The sequence below is a fragment of the Puma concolor genome, chromosome D3 (assembly GCF_028749965.1).
Source record: "Puma concolor isolate L17-30 chromosome D3, mPumCon1.1.hap2, whole genome shotgun sequence".
Lineage (NCBI taxonomy): Eukaryota > Metazoa > Chordata > Mammalia > Carnivora > Felidae > Puma > Puma concolor.
In genome coordinates, this window is record NC_141678.1 from 84835763 (window position 1) to 84850604 (window position 14842).

A 14842-nucleotide genomic window follows, 5' to 3' on the forward strand; every position below is an offset into this window, starting at 1 on the left:
ACATAAAATCCTCACGGTTCCCCAAAGATCTCACGAGAGCTATTACAAAATTATCCCAACCAGAGCCAAGTTGCTTTTAGCTTTTTATTTATTAACAGCGGAGTCCTGTTATACATACTGTTTCAATAATTCTGTTTATGATCTTCAGTCTATCTTTTCTTCACCGAGGAACTGGGTAAGTGTGAAAGAAAAACAAAACAAAACAAAACAAAAGGTCTGGAAGCCTTAGCTGAATCTGTCTTTGGAAACAGAATTAAACATGTATACGTTACTTGGACTCCATAGAACCTAAACTCCTATAAATTACAGCTCAAGCATCTACACGTGAAGTAGCGAATGTTAGGATCTGCTGTGTCAAGTTCCTATCATCCTTTGTGCAAACATCAGTCATTTAGTTCTTGCAATATTATTTGGAGTTTTCTGCCAACATGAAGGGAAATCAAGACACTAGTGACGTAATGGGAAAAACTGCCACAGCAGCCATTTTTTGATGTCTTAGACATACTTTAGTCAACATTTACATAAGCAGTAAACAGCCCACATATGAAATTCCTTGATGTATCCTGTTAGGCATCCTTACCTCTGAACTTGGCATTACATACTGCCTATTTACGTTTCTGCTAAAGAAATCAGTGAATATTTTACTAATTATCATCAGTTAATCAAGCCAGTGGAACGTAGTGATGTTAAAACCATTGCTAACGTCTACTCCCAGATAATCGGATAGACTTCACATTATCGAGAATGGCTAGGATCTTTGGCGAGGCACCCGAAAGGGCTGGTAAAGAACGCTAATCCAGTCAGTGGTACAGGGGTAACATGTTTAAGATGCGCTGGTGTGTGTGGAGGGGAGGTTCTTCTACAAATACGCTTGCTGAGGGGGCTGTGGCAATTCCCCGGCCGTGACTCAGAGTTTAACACCCTGTTCTCGCCAGGCATTTACTAATTCCCTGTTGGTTTAAAGAGACAGCTGATCAAATGTCTAATATTTGGGGTCTAGACCTAATGTGCATGCATTCTTGTCATTTGCTTTCAACTTGCACCTCTCTAGGTTTCTATCAATTAATTTTAAGCATAGTCACAAATTTATCTTCCTTTTCTTGAAGAGTCTCCCAGTTCCTAGCCTCTCCAGACTTTGATTACAAGAAGCTCAATTCCAGACATGGCCTTTTTCATCCTAAGTGACTCATCTGCATTTCAAACTCTCCAGAACCCTATTACTACCACTGGGTTTGTTACTTTTGCCAGAAAAATTAAGTCTTTTTTTTTAAATTTCAAGACTTAAATTTCATTTTAATAACAGCTTTTATCCCAATTAGGCCTATGTTTGCAGAAGTTAACAAAGAAAGGGGTTAATCTTACCGAGAGGACAGGTATTTCCTTTAGAAGTGTCACGTAGTGACAATCATCCCCGTAATTATTTTCCAGATGGTAAGAATAAAATTAGATGTGGAGGCTATCCGGATTTATCTGAGGCTAACACCCTAAGGACGCAAGACCAGCACGTCCTGGGAGTTAACCACCTTAGGAATTGCGATTATACGGCGGGGGGCCCCAAGCATGAACACATGTGTGCACGTCCAATGGCCGGGTCGTCCCTCACCCCTCACACTCCTCACAGGGGAATCCGCAAATAGAAATCTCCTCCGGCAAACTCTCCCTTGGGGTGGGAGTGGGTGAGGACAGTGACAGGAAAAGTTCACCTTGGCATTGCTATGTGGCGGTGAAAGTTAGGACACTGTAAAGATCATTGTAGTAAGTATGTCCCTTTCTGGGGCGCCTGGGTGGCTCAGTCAGCCAAGTGTCGGACTTTGGCTCAGGTCATGATCTCTGATCTCACAGTCCGTGAGTTCGAGCCCCGCATCGGGCTCTGTGCTGACAGCTCTGAGCCTGGAGCCTGCTTCGGATTCTGTCTCCTTCTTCTCTCTGCCCCTCCCCCACTCGCACTCTGTCTCTCTGAAATATAAACAAACACTGGGGAAAAAAACAAAATAAAATATGTCCCTTTCTTTAGCTATCAAGAACACGTTCCCATATCCACTCACAGAACCAGTCTTTTTCATTTTCCCCATCTCTCCCGATTCCCCCCACATCTTCAACCTGGTTCTTCAACCTGGTTCTTCAACCTGGTTCCCCCTGCTGCCCATGGGGGTGTTTCCACCAAGTTCAGAGGCAGTGGTACAGCTTCTGCTTTCTTCTGTGACCTGCATGCATTTGTAATTCTTACCCTGATCAGACCTGCTATTACTGGCCACCCAAAGCCTTTTCCCTGGATCTGATCTGACATCACACGTCCCGGGAACTGACAGGAGACACATAGGCTACGACCAACGACGGAACGAGTGCTGTCACCCGCGCGGCAGTGTTACGTGCTTGTTGCTGGTCCTGAGATAGGAAGAGTAACCTCCCTGGAGAATACCTGTGCAGACTCAGGTCTTTGGCTGCCCTCTCCACTTATATTAATATGATTTTCGTTCACTTTGACATTGGAGCGAGAAAGCAGCGAGCGATGGGAAGGAAGTACATGGGGAGGGGGGAGGAACGGTCTGTGTTCACACTCTAATGGAAGAAAACTGACAGGCCACTTAGGGTTGGCCGAGCTGTAACATATCCACAGCCTCATCACTCTGGAGGCACATTCTGACATAATAACAAACGACTGAGAAGGAACCGCTTTTATCTAGGTCAGAATGACAGACCCCCGAGTGCTCGAGAGCTTGGGGGAACCACAGTCTGAAACGTGAGGAAGACAGCAATCTGCACAGAGATTTTCTTTCATCAGGGCTGGGCGCTGCCTAATGGTTTTCATCCAACGCGTTGTAATCACTCCACGGGCTTATAATGGCATGGCGTTTTGATTTCGGGGCCTACCAAAATAAAATGAACCACATCTCATGACGACTACATTTATAATAAGATGCAGATGGTAAAGGAAACAGATGCCTCTGACATCATCTCCCATTTGCCTTCAACTTTTGCAGACACTGGCAGTCTGTAAACTCATTCAAAGGGATGCAAGAGAGTCAGGCAGGTTTCCAACTCATTTCCAGCCTAAAAAAAAACACTGGCAGCATGGGCATGGCTTTGAGTCGTACAGTGATCGTTCCACAAAAAGAAATCTGATTCTAAGTCTGTGTCGGGCTTTAACACAAAATGAATCGTCAGGGGGTGGGGGTGGGGGGAATCCCCACAAACGTCCGGACTTCCACAATTAATAACCATCGACTGGTTTGCATGACAGTGACAGAAAGGACAGTGGGAGTGGTGGGATGGGAACAGCTGTAGCTCCAAGGAGGCAAAGAAGAGAAAAGAGAGTTTTAAACAGACAAGCAAGTCTAAAATACTCTCCCAGCCCTTGGTACCCAGGTTGTTCAAAGACTGACTCCTTATTACTTCTGAATAAAAAACTTAAAGGAGGCTTTTCAGGTCACTGTTTCTGACCTCCAAAAAGAAAAAAAAAAAAATGCTCATTCTGTATTTCCATCTGTATTTTCCAGAAGGAATCCTACAGTTACGATAGGAGGTTTCACCATTTCCCCAGTGATAGCACTGAACATTATACACAGTTAATTTTTTTTTTTTTTTTTTTTTTGGTGCAAGATAAATGTGTTAGAAGATCTTTTAAAAAAGATAAGGAACTTTTGTAGTCCATCTTGAAAGCAAGAGATGCTTGGGCAAAGCAGCAATTGAAAGGCCTTTTGCAGTGTTTGAGGTTCCCATATAGATCAGCACAGTTACAGGTGAGGGAGAGAGTTCGACGAAAGCCCGGAAAATCTTCCTACCTCCCCTGCCCACCATCCCGTAACTTCCTCTGTGCCTCCGTAGCGGGAACATTGCAAAAAAAAAAGAAAACTTCAGAAACACAGGCAAGGAAAGCAGTGACGTAAAAATAAATCCCGCGAGGCCAAACATGGTGCCTATTTTTAAAATAATCTTTGTGCAAGTAACAAACGGAACACGCGCGCGCACGCACACACGTAGTACAAGAATAAACAAACTCTTCCAGTTCACGTCCACAAACCGCGTTGGCAAGTGTTAGTGCAAATGTCTGCTGACCTGCAGCGTTCAGTCCGTAAACTTTGGATATCCTAGACGCTCCATCAGTGTCCAGCAGATGTTCTCAATCAGTCTAATTTCATCTCTAGGCAAGTTTTGTTTCCAAACATTGGTGTTAGTTGGTGATATTTCCCCTTCATAGGGAAGATAGAAAAGGTTTGTGGAGGTGGCGAACAATATTTGGTTTAAACTAGCAGGAGACAAAGGTATTCCAAGAAAGGCAAAAATCCTTTCTGTGGTTTTCTGAGGAAAATGTACAATATCTTCAAACTTGATCAGCTGGTAGCTGGCGGGCAGCAAATCCGTATTTATTCTCAGCGCTGCTGCTGTGTTTGCGAGCCACAAATGAGACAACAGGGAGACTGCATTTGACTGGGATTTTGATAATTCTTTCCTCAATGATTCGTATTCGAGAGCGTAGCCTGAATTCAAGTTACATTTGCCTTTACCTCTCTCTATCTTAAACAGTTTAGCTAAGTGCTCTGGTACATTCTTCAAAGAGTAGAGACTGGGTTTGCTACTGTACAACATTGAATAGATCCATGCCCGAGGGTCCCTCACTATGTACAATGCCCTCATAGAAGCTCCTAAGACTTCTTGAAAAAAATGGAGCTTTAAGGTCCAGCTCCCGCTGCTTAAGCTGAGCACAGGACGTGCACTTGGGTAATAGACCAGGTGTCTCCTTAAAGCCCTAATATATTCAGCATCTCTATCAAAGGTGCCTTTCATTCTACTTCTTTGTTCGGGCAGAGACTCCCTCCTTTTCAGTTTTCTTTTTTTGTCCTTATTTGCTGTGAAGTATGGGGCCAGTTTACCCCGACTGGGTTCATGCAGATGGATGTTTTGCAAATGCAGTTTTGTGTCTTGAACTAAGGACTGCAACCAGCCGCGGAGTAAACGGAAATGCACACTGTGGATATCTGATGCCTTCCATTCACAGGCATCTACAAACGAGTCGATTTCAAATTCAGTTTCAGGAATATCAATGTAGGTTGTAGGAACTCTGATGTAGAGAAAATCACTACTGTTGAAAAAAAGTTGTTTGAGGATTTCAGCTCCTGAACCAGGAAGTGAGGTAACGACAACACTGGGAAGGTCAGTGTGGGGCCCTTCTGAAGACACAGGCTTCGGGCTGGCCTCGGCCTCCGTCCTTGCCCATTTTGCACAGATGGGCTGCGTGCAGGTGCTCCACACATCCAGCAGCTCAATAAACCACAAGGCAACAACAAGGACTAGGATCCACCGCATTAGCTTTCTAAAAGAAAGGTAAAACCGCCACTGAAAGGTTAAAATCACCAAGCTAATGCACAAAATCAACCCAACTGCTATGTTAAATTTAAATCCAAAGGGGAAAATAACCCTATCTTGTTTTATGGGCTTTGCTATCGCTTGGGTGCCCAAACCAAATCGGGTTATTTGGCCCTGATCAGCCACATTGGCAAAGCCACCAAAACCCAGGTAATCAAATCTTGTCTTCAGGTTGTGGTAGTCGGTTACAATGGACACAACATGTTCGGTATTATTGACGTTGAGAGAGATCTGAAGTCCAGAATTGGAATTATCAACAAATCTGCAGCTGGAAACATTGACATATGGCCCATAAAAGACATATGCGATTCTTGTGATTGTGGATTCCATCTGAAACGTAACATTAACAAATTGAGTCCACCGTTTCTTAAATTCAGCAGCTTGCTCTGCTTCTTGTATACTAGCAATGGGACTATTGCCATGATGATCAAACCAGAACATTCTGTAGTGTGCATCCCATACATCCATCATGGCGCCATTATACCTGTTCATAAACCTATAGGGGATGTACTTAAAATCAATGTCCAGATTATGAAAGAAGGCACTGACAGATTTTATTGGGGAACCGTCCTGCCTCTCAACGTGATCAACGACGAGCAACGTTTGAGAATTTAAGAGAAGCAGAGCACGATACACGCTCTTCAGCTTCATTGCTGAAGAGTAAGCAGACACTGCTTCCCCACTCACAAATAGCATTTCTCCATGTTGAGAGGCAGTAATGATTTCCCCCGCTGCGTCACCAACCTCCTCACCGGTCCACCTGAGCCACTGGCCACACTCTCCCAGCTGACCCTCCCAGGGCTGGTTACACTGGCTCGTAGGTGATGGAGCAAATACCAGCACATTGTTGAGGTGGCTCAGCTTGGGTCCGTAGAGAGCTTCCGAAACAAACACTTGTCCATTTGGGGCAAAAGTGAATGAGTTCTGATCTGGATGTTCATGCCCCGGGTTAAAGCTTCTCCACCCGTCAATCCAGGAGTATGGCTGAAAGTGAACTATGTCGTACACGGCTCGGCCCCCCAGCTTCCCGGACTTAAAGGACACAAAGGTATTGGCCTGTGTGTTTGGCAAGCCAGCCCCATAAGTGACAACACCCCAGTTAGGGAACGTGTGCATTTTCGCAGTACCATACTCAGCAGGAGGCTGTGGGGTGAGCTGGGGATCGTACCAGATGTATTCGGTGTGAAGAGTACTCCACCTCTGGGCAGTGGAGGGGACCATTGGTCCATCTTTAGGTCGGTGCCTTCTAATTTGCTGAGCTAACCAATTTCCAGCTCCATTCTTTAAGATAAACTTATCTAAAAAAACTAACTGGCTCTCTGGACCATAAAACCAATTATAATTGGAATCTGCAATACCCACAGTTCGTTGGAAGCCTGGTAAGAGGGTGGCATAATAGAACCAAAAGTGCATCTTCAACCAGTTATTATCCAAGTTGTTGATACTGAAATGGCGCTGGGCTAGAAAAACGTACTGCATGACTGATTTGGCTGTGTAGCTTCCATAGGCCACACCTTCATCCAAAGAACCATCGACAATATGATTCAAAAGGAACATCGTCTTTTCCATCACATCTACGACGACCTGTTTCCATATGTTTGCTTTAGATCCTTTCTCTGCCCCGGTCACCAAAGCCCCGGTGAGTAATGCTATCATATTAGTAGCTTGGTGATTATGGAGAAGTTGTTTGCCCCACGAACGGACCTTGGAATACTCATACATCTCCTCGGTAACAGCCCCTATTTTTTCCAGGTATTTTTGTCTTCGATGGTCATCCAATAAGTTATATAAAAAGTCAAAGGCAGTGGCAAAACCCGTTAAGGAATGGCCGACAGGCACCTCATCCCCTGGTGCATTCTCCACTAGCCAGTCTTTGTAGCCAACCATCCTGTCCATGTATTCCAAGGCAAACTCAAAGGCAACTTTGTCTTCTGGGCACAACAAACAGTACAATGCTAAAGGAGGCAGATTGTTACCATAAATTTCATTCCACTTGGCAGCAAAATCGGCATGCTTGGGTGGAGGTAGGTAGTATGTGGGGTTGGACAGCATAACTGTTACTGCACTTCTGATAGCTCTAAACAGATGCAAATGGCTTGTATGAGACTTCTGTCTCATGGCCTGGATTTCTCCAGCACCGAAATACAAACTTGGATGAAGCATACTTTTCTTCAGCTTTTGATTGGGCTTGAAATCTTGTACTTTCTGTGTCTTAAACTGATCTACATCATCTGCGAAAACTGCCCAGTCAGAGTAATTGCTCACAGATTCCTCAAAAGTAGAGAAAGCAAACATCACTAATGCTAAAAACAAGACATGTCCTGTAAACATCAACGCCATGATCCATCGGGGAGCTCCCTTCCTTAGGCATACAGGTCACACACAGTGCTCAATGTGTTTCCCATCTGCTTAGTATAAAACATACATTTAAGGCCCCGAAAAAACAAAGACTGTAAATCATATACGCTGTGACATCCAGCTGACATTCGGTTCATTCAAAGCAAGCAGGGTTGCCAAGAAGAGAAAACATACACTATCTGTCTGCCTGGCAGAGCTCTGCTTCCAATACAACTTCAAGGAATGTTACAACCTCTAATGTTTCCATATCGCACACCAAGCAGTGGTATAGTCAAACATACCATGAATTCAGGATTTACTTCCTTTCCGTAAATCTAACATGAGGAGTCAAAACACACATTGTAGGGGGAAAAAAAAAAGAATAATCACTCTGAAATCCAAATCAAGAAGTCGTTCCTAGGATGGGAAACCAACACTAGTGATCCCATCACCCACGCGTACGATGCGGGTGAGGGGTGTTTGCGCAAAGGAGTCGATGAACTACTGAAATTCTTGGAGTCGACTTGGTTGTTATTCCCTTCCGCTTTTTACACTTTTGCTTTGAGATTTTTTTCTTCTTCCATTTTTGGGAAAAGAACATCCTCAACAAGTGTGCAAAGTCCCACTTGGCTTTGAAAAACTCAAACTTTCTGCCCTCATTTCAAATCTGTCCTGTTCAGGCTTGCTCATCGCCTATTATGACCCAGAGAAAGTATTCTCATATCTTCTTTTATCAGCTTCATCCGTACAATTATAAAAATCTAACCGCTTCAGCCACCTAGGTGCTTCTTTTCCAATCATGAAGTAACCACCAACTGGGAAAGAAAACTCCCCTTTCACCGAGAGTGACGGTTCTTTTCTGCTCCTTTTTCATGACACTCCTTTCTGGGGGAAAAACACAAAAAAAAAAATGCTCTGAGGCTACAGATAGGCTAGGAGTGGACATGAACTGATGATTTAAATGTTCTACAACCCCTTGACAGAAATTGTAGCAAAGCCATAAAATCTGTCCTTGAATACAATCTCAGCTCAAGTGATTCTTTTCTCCCCCCCCCCTTATACTTTTAAATGCACGTATTAGGCTAACAATGAATGGTGGCAGGTGACAAGCACCTACGGGATGTAACCTTCCTGCAGTATTTTAGCCGTGGCTTGCTGTACTCATTGGACACGTTTTAATTCAAGTGTAGTTAACACAAAGATGAGTCCTGCAATCATTCTTGTCCTTTGGGTGACAAGGGACTTTGTCCCTGGACAAAAAGCGAAAGTTGAAAGGACCTTTTTGGTTCCGGTTGAGGGGGTAGCTTTGACGGGATCAAAAGGTGCCTTTGTATGGGAAACTACCAAGAGATCACGTTTCTCCAAGGAGAAATCATATGCCCGTGAGTGGGAGCAAGAACGGCAGTCCTGCTCCAATCGCACCTGTAGCCTCGCCTTCCATCCTTTCAAGAGGCCACGAGAGGGAGCTCGCACCCAGACTTAAGGTGCAGCTTCGCCTCTGCCCGGCTCGGCTTTGGAAGAACCGAAGCAAGTTTCAGTCTTGGACAAGTCTCCTCTCCGTAGGAAACATTAACGCTAGAGTTTCCTGAACCGCCCCGCCTGTTGCATATTTTTCATTCGCCTCCTACCAACGTGCCGCCCGCCCCCACCCTCCGCTCCCCACCCTCGACCTCTGGCTGTGGTCTGGGGATAAGCGACCCTTAAATGGCCAAGTCCGCTTACCTTCGGCAGATGTGGACGGGGTCTCCCGGCAGCGCGGGGCCCCAACGAGGAGGTGGAGAGTTCGAGAAAACTGCTCCGCACAGGGGGCCCGGCCGCGCCGTCCCCCGCAGGGCTCCCCGCGCCCCGGGCACGGGGCCCCCCGCGCTCCAACAGGCTGCGGCCCCGCGCTGGTCCCCCGCCCAGCGCCGCGAGGACACGCCCGCCCTCGGGGAACGCCGGACGCTCCGGGCAGCCCCGCACCGCGGAAGGCAGATCCACGCGCGACAGGCACTCTCGCGGACCCCGAGTTCAGCGGAGCGCCGGCGTCCCCAGGCCGCGATGCAGCCGCGGCCGCCGTTCCTCCGTGCCAGCTCCGGCCGCGCGGCCCGGGGAAGGCGAGAGACGGCGACGCGGGCCGGGGGCGGGGCGGGAGCGAGACGGGGGCGGGGTCGGGGCGGGGCCTCAGGCCCGGGGAGGGCGTGCGAAGGGGAGGCAAGCGCTGGGCGGGGCGGGAGCGAGACGGAGGCGGGGCCGGAGGCGGGGCCTCGGGACCGGGGCGGGCGAGGGACTGCGACGGGAGCCGGGGGCGGGGCGGGAACGGGATGGGGCGGGGCCTTAGAGCCGTCGGGAGGAGATGGCGACCGAGTCTGCGGGGCGGGGGGCGTGGCGGGAACAAGGCTGGGGCGGGGGCGGGGGCGGGGCCTGGGCGGAGCTGAACGCCCCATCCCCGGTACCCTTCGCCGAGTCGGTGGGTTCTCCGGGCGAGAGAATTCCCGGCTGCGGCGGGCAATCTGAGCCGAGGAGGGGGACATTTAGAAGCGCAAGTGTCTGAAGACCTCGCCGTGCTGACTGGGTCCTGCTGATATTTACCCTCTGGTTTTCGGGGGGAGGACTGCTGTAACCGGGCTGCGGGTGGGAGGGAGACAGGACTTTCTGGGCAGGATTACAAATGACCTAGGAGAAGCGGGACCGGCGGGACAACGCTGTAGGATGTCAGGAATTAGCCTTAGGAAGAGCAGTGACTGAGGAGGGAAGGAATGAGAGGCAGCCAGCCTGAGGTTGCTGTCATTTAGAAAAGCAAAATCAATACGCCAGATTAATACGAGAATGACTTCGGGAGCACAGATGCTAAAGATCGGAGGAAAACAAAAAGGCTAATCGGTTTTATCGATTGAAATCATTCATCCGGCAGTATAAATATGAGACGGTGTGGGACAAACAAGTGGAACGAATCTCTTTCTCATTAAAGAAATGAAAACCGAAAATCAAGCAGAAGAGAGTGTGCCTCATTTCGTATGACACCTGTGTGCGATTCCAGGACGTCCTAGAGCTGCGAATTCTGTTGCACTTGACATACGGAATTTCTCACAGCTATCTGAGGTTACACCTGGGCCTGAGCCAACCCAGGGTCTGACCTAAACTGTACAAATAACATAGTAATCATCGGAATCCAGTGAAGGACCAAGCCTCACAAATGAACAAGCCCAACCCCCAGCTGGGGGTTGATGATACCTTCACTTTCCTCCAACTCCATTCCATTTTGGTAAAACGGACAGACGTGTCCATTTAAAAATGTGTCCCTTGCTTAGATCACTTCTTGGTACAACTAAATGGTAGACCATTACTAGCAGAATAAATTTCAAAAATAATTTATCTTGAAGATGAAATGTGCCTTTACCTCATCACTCTCCAATTTTGTCCTCTTGGGAACTCTACCCCACTCCAAAAGGCCAAATTTGCTTTGGCTTTAGCAACCCCCTAACTATGCTTACCTCATTCCTTTCTCCGTGGTGTCCTCTTGCCCAGCTAACCCCAGAGACCAGTTGACATTTTTCTGACTACTGGAGTTCTTTTATCATCCTTGTCTTAGCTCAGATGCTTAAATTCCTCTGTGAACACCTCTTAGGTTTCCCTAGTTAGAATAAATTACTCCAGCACTCTATGATTTGTATCTATTTCCAGCCCTTAGATCGTTTGTTTTGTGCCTAATATTTCACCGGACTCCTGTGCTGTATTCAAAGTTCTTCATGTCATCAGCAGTCTCTCAATTCCTTCTGTGAGCACTGCATCTGTGCTTGAAATGAGTCGAACCTTTAAAAGCTGGGCTCCCATAGAACATTGTCTCTGCCACTGAGGTTCATCCGGAAACGAGGATTCTCCTCTGAACTCTAAGAACAGAACTTCCTGCAAAGGTCGGGATGGTCCCCTATGTGACCCACAGTGGCTTCCAGCCTCATTTATGGGAGAGAGTAAGAGATGGGGAAAAGAGGATCCCAAATGCAGAGATCCCTGTAATTGGCCGTGAAAGGGAGCTTTGGAAACTGCCTGGGAGTTAGCGTTGCCAAATGCGATGTAGTGCATAAAACTGCAGACCATTTCCTAGGGCAAAATGTGTGGATGGGGTTCTTTCGTTCTGCAGATCCAAAGTCCCCCCGTGATGCTAGGGCACAGTGACTCATGGAGAATCATCATTATGAGCTCTAAAATCTGCCAGGCAAACGTTCTAACGTTCTAACTTCCATCCGGTGCTTTTTCAGGTTTATCCACCTTAATGTGATCATTTTCATTTTACAGAAGAAAGCATTCAGGTACAGTGTGGTCTTTCGGTCCCCCCCCCCCCCCCCCACGCATCTGCAGTGAAGCAGGATGCACCTAACTTCTCAGTATTTTCCGACAAACTTTCAGGCTAATTCGCTTTGAACAGGCATCATCCCCCATGTTGTGCATGCGTTGCAATAAATAAGAGCTACTGCGAAACAATTCAAATCATTGGCAGAAAGGGTGGTAGGTAAGTGCTACTATGAAAAATAAATAGAGTCTTATTTCCTGGGAACTAAAAATGGATAACTATCGCTGCTTCTTCCACATGTGGAGAAGGTACAAAGTTAGTTAATTATAAATAATGCATTCAACCATACAAGGGATGAGCTATATGTTATGTTATTGCACATTAAAAACTTTTATGAGTGTGGCAAGAGACACATATGCCAACAGCTGTTAAATTCAGAATCCTAAAGCCGTATCTTATTTTAATATAAGTGGAGAACAGTACAATCTATCGCTTGAATTTCCCCCTATATACAAGGTTCTTAAATCTACACGAGCTTTCGCTTGGGATTTCAAAGAATTTATGAAAATGTGTTTGCTTTATTTGAATATCTTCCAGCCCTATCCCCAGCCACCCTACTTACAGCAGAGATGATGCTTTCTGGACTAGATTCCCCAAGGCGGGAGCCTGCCTGCCCACCTACCCTCCTTCCCTCTTTTCCTTCTTTTCTTTTCTTTCTTTTCTTTTCTTTTCTTTTTTTTTTTTTTAATTCTCATCACCTATCCCAGAGCCCAGCACTTTATCTTGAGTGTGTGTTGAACGTCGAACATGAATTATCACCCTCATTTTATGGCAGAAGAGGAAAAAGTCATAAATGTCTAAGGTGGGCTGCTGAATGCTGAGCAGAATCAGAAACTCTTTTTCTCCAGCTGTGCTGAGAAGCTTGCTACCGCACAATCATAGTTGGAGCTTTGTCTTGGGGTGACTTAATTCAAATGAAAACTACAACTGGGAAGTTGGCCAACATTTTAAGGAGAATTTCTGCAAGAATTTCATGTCTTAAGATAGGTAAATTCCAAGTTCTGAGCCTTAGAACATAAGGTAAATACTGCATCGCCTTACAGATAGATAAAACGCAAGCCATAAAACAAGCCAAGACACTACATAAAGTCCCTCGGCTGAAATCTTACTTGTTCATCATCTATTATTCTGGTGGACTCTTAATAATTGGGGCAAAGATACGTAAGAACTAATTGCTGTGCATTCAGCAACTGGCCACACCCAGATCCCCAGTGTATGGTCTTGTGCAGAGAGCAGACTTTTGAATCTGGGGGTGACTTTGTTAATTTTCTTTAGCATAACCCTTCCTTGAGATGGTTTTGGCTGTGAGAGCTCAGATGCAGATTTCCTGAACCACTTACCAAGGCCAGATGTATATTATATTGATCCATGAACACTGTGAGAACGAGAGTTTTCCCCAGAGTTTGGGGAGATAGCAGCTGCGATTGTGCAGAAACAGACACCAAACTTAAGCTGCAAATTTTATTGCACAATTGGCCAGCGGTAATAGGCCGCACCAATAATAAAGACAAAACCACAGATTTAAAGCAGGCAGTAGAATCTAGAAATAATCTTTCTGCAATTGCTTTGAATACAAAACGTCTCAAAATGACAGGGAATTCGCCTGCAGAGTTGCTAATGAAGATGTGGCTGAGTGTGCCCTGAGTTTGTTTATCCGGCTGTACAAGGGTCTGCATGACAGTAACTGGATTTATAAAAATTTAAAAATACCACAGCCAAATTCTGAGGAAAGAAGTTTCCCCATAAGTCCACTAAAACCCCGTATTCAGAAATGGGAAGCTTCCTTGCTACTGCATCTGCGAACATGCACTTTCTCTTTCACTGTGAAAAGAAAAATTTTAAGCAAGGTGAAACTTACAAGGGGAGCCCAAAATGGGGCTATTCCTCTCTCCCTGTGTCCCCTGCCCCCGGACCCCCACCCTCTTCACCTCCCCCATCCCCCCACCCCTCCGCACCCCGGTCTCATACTGGTGGTTCTCACTGGAGCTAATTTGGCAACGTCTGGAGAAATTTTTGATGTCCCAGCTGGGGGATGCGGGACTGCTGGCATCCAGAGCGTAGAGGCCAGGGATGCTGTTAGACATCCTACAATGCACAGAACACCCCTGCACCTAACCCCGAAGGGTTAGCCAGCCCAGAATGTCGATACTGCTGAATTTGAGAAAGCTCGTCCTGGCCTACTGACTCTAAAAAGTATGTGCGTGTTTTTGGTGGTTGTTCAAATCGAGTCTTGAAGTATCCCCTGGACTTTCTATCACCTTTTGGCAGTGGTTCCAAAGCCAGCTGTTACCCAGTTGGTTCACACATGCCTTTCTGTTTACCAGATACGCGTCTGTTTCTCTTTGTTTGACCAAAAACACCCTAAGCCCAGCTACGTCACCTCGAATAAAAGCCTGGGCGGACTTCCAGGCACAACTGGCAATTAGTCAGTTGCTACTAAACAATAAGGGGAAGATGTGACTTTATGGTTAGGAGAAATGCTCTTCTGATGAAAACTCCCATCCCTTCACACACAGGCATACCTACACATGTACGTGCATACCCCAGGCACCTTTATTATTATCTGAACTTTGTCCTCGAAGATAGTGACTGCAGATTAAAATTCTTGAACCTCCCAAGATCAGAAAGATCAGGGTGTTGTTTAAAATGCCAATCTTGGGGCGCCTGGGTGGCGCAGTCGGTTAAGCGTCCGACTTCAGCCAGGTCACGATCTCGCGGTCCGTGAGTTCGAGCCCCGCGTCAGGCTCTGGGCTGATGGCTCAGAGCCTGGAGCCTGTTTCAGATTCTGTGTCTCCCCCTCTCTCTGCCCCT

General features: G+C 46.5%; 1 protein-coding gene across 2 annotated transcripts; it reads right to left on the bottom strand.

Annotated features, from left to right (window-relative positions):
• Positions 1–70: 70 nt before the first annotated feature.
• DSEL (dermatan sulfate epimerase like) lies at positions 71–9816 on the bottom strand. Of its 2 annotated transcripts, XM_086683190.1 has the most exons (3): positions 9424–9816; positions 4057–8586; positions 71–3051 (listed from the first exon to the last, which is right to left on the bottom strand). In XM_086683190.1, the coding sequence occupies exon 2, from the start codon at positions 7702–7704 to the stop codon at positions 4066–4068; it is 3639 nt and encodes a 1212-aa protein (XP_086539316.1). In that variant the 5' UTR covers positions 7705–8586; positions 9424–9816; the 3' UTR covers positions 71–3051; positions 4057–4065. The 2 variants fall into 2 exon arrangements, with proteins under 2 accessions (XP_086539316.1, XP_086539315.1); XM_086683189.1 differs by having other exon boundaries at positions 71–8586.
• Positions 9817–14842: the final 5026 nt, after the last annotated feature.

Bases quoted from the DNA above. Each gene is read 5' to 3' on its own strand.
- DSEL (XM_086683190.1), bottom strand. From the start codon at position 7,704: ATGGCGTTGATGTTTACAGGACATGTCTTGTTTTTAGCATTAGTGATG.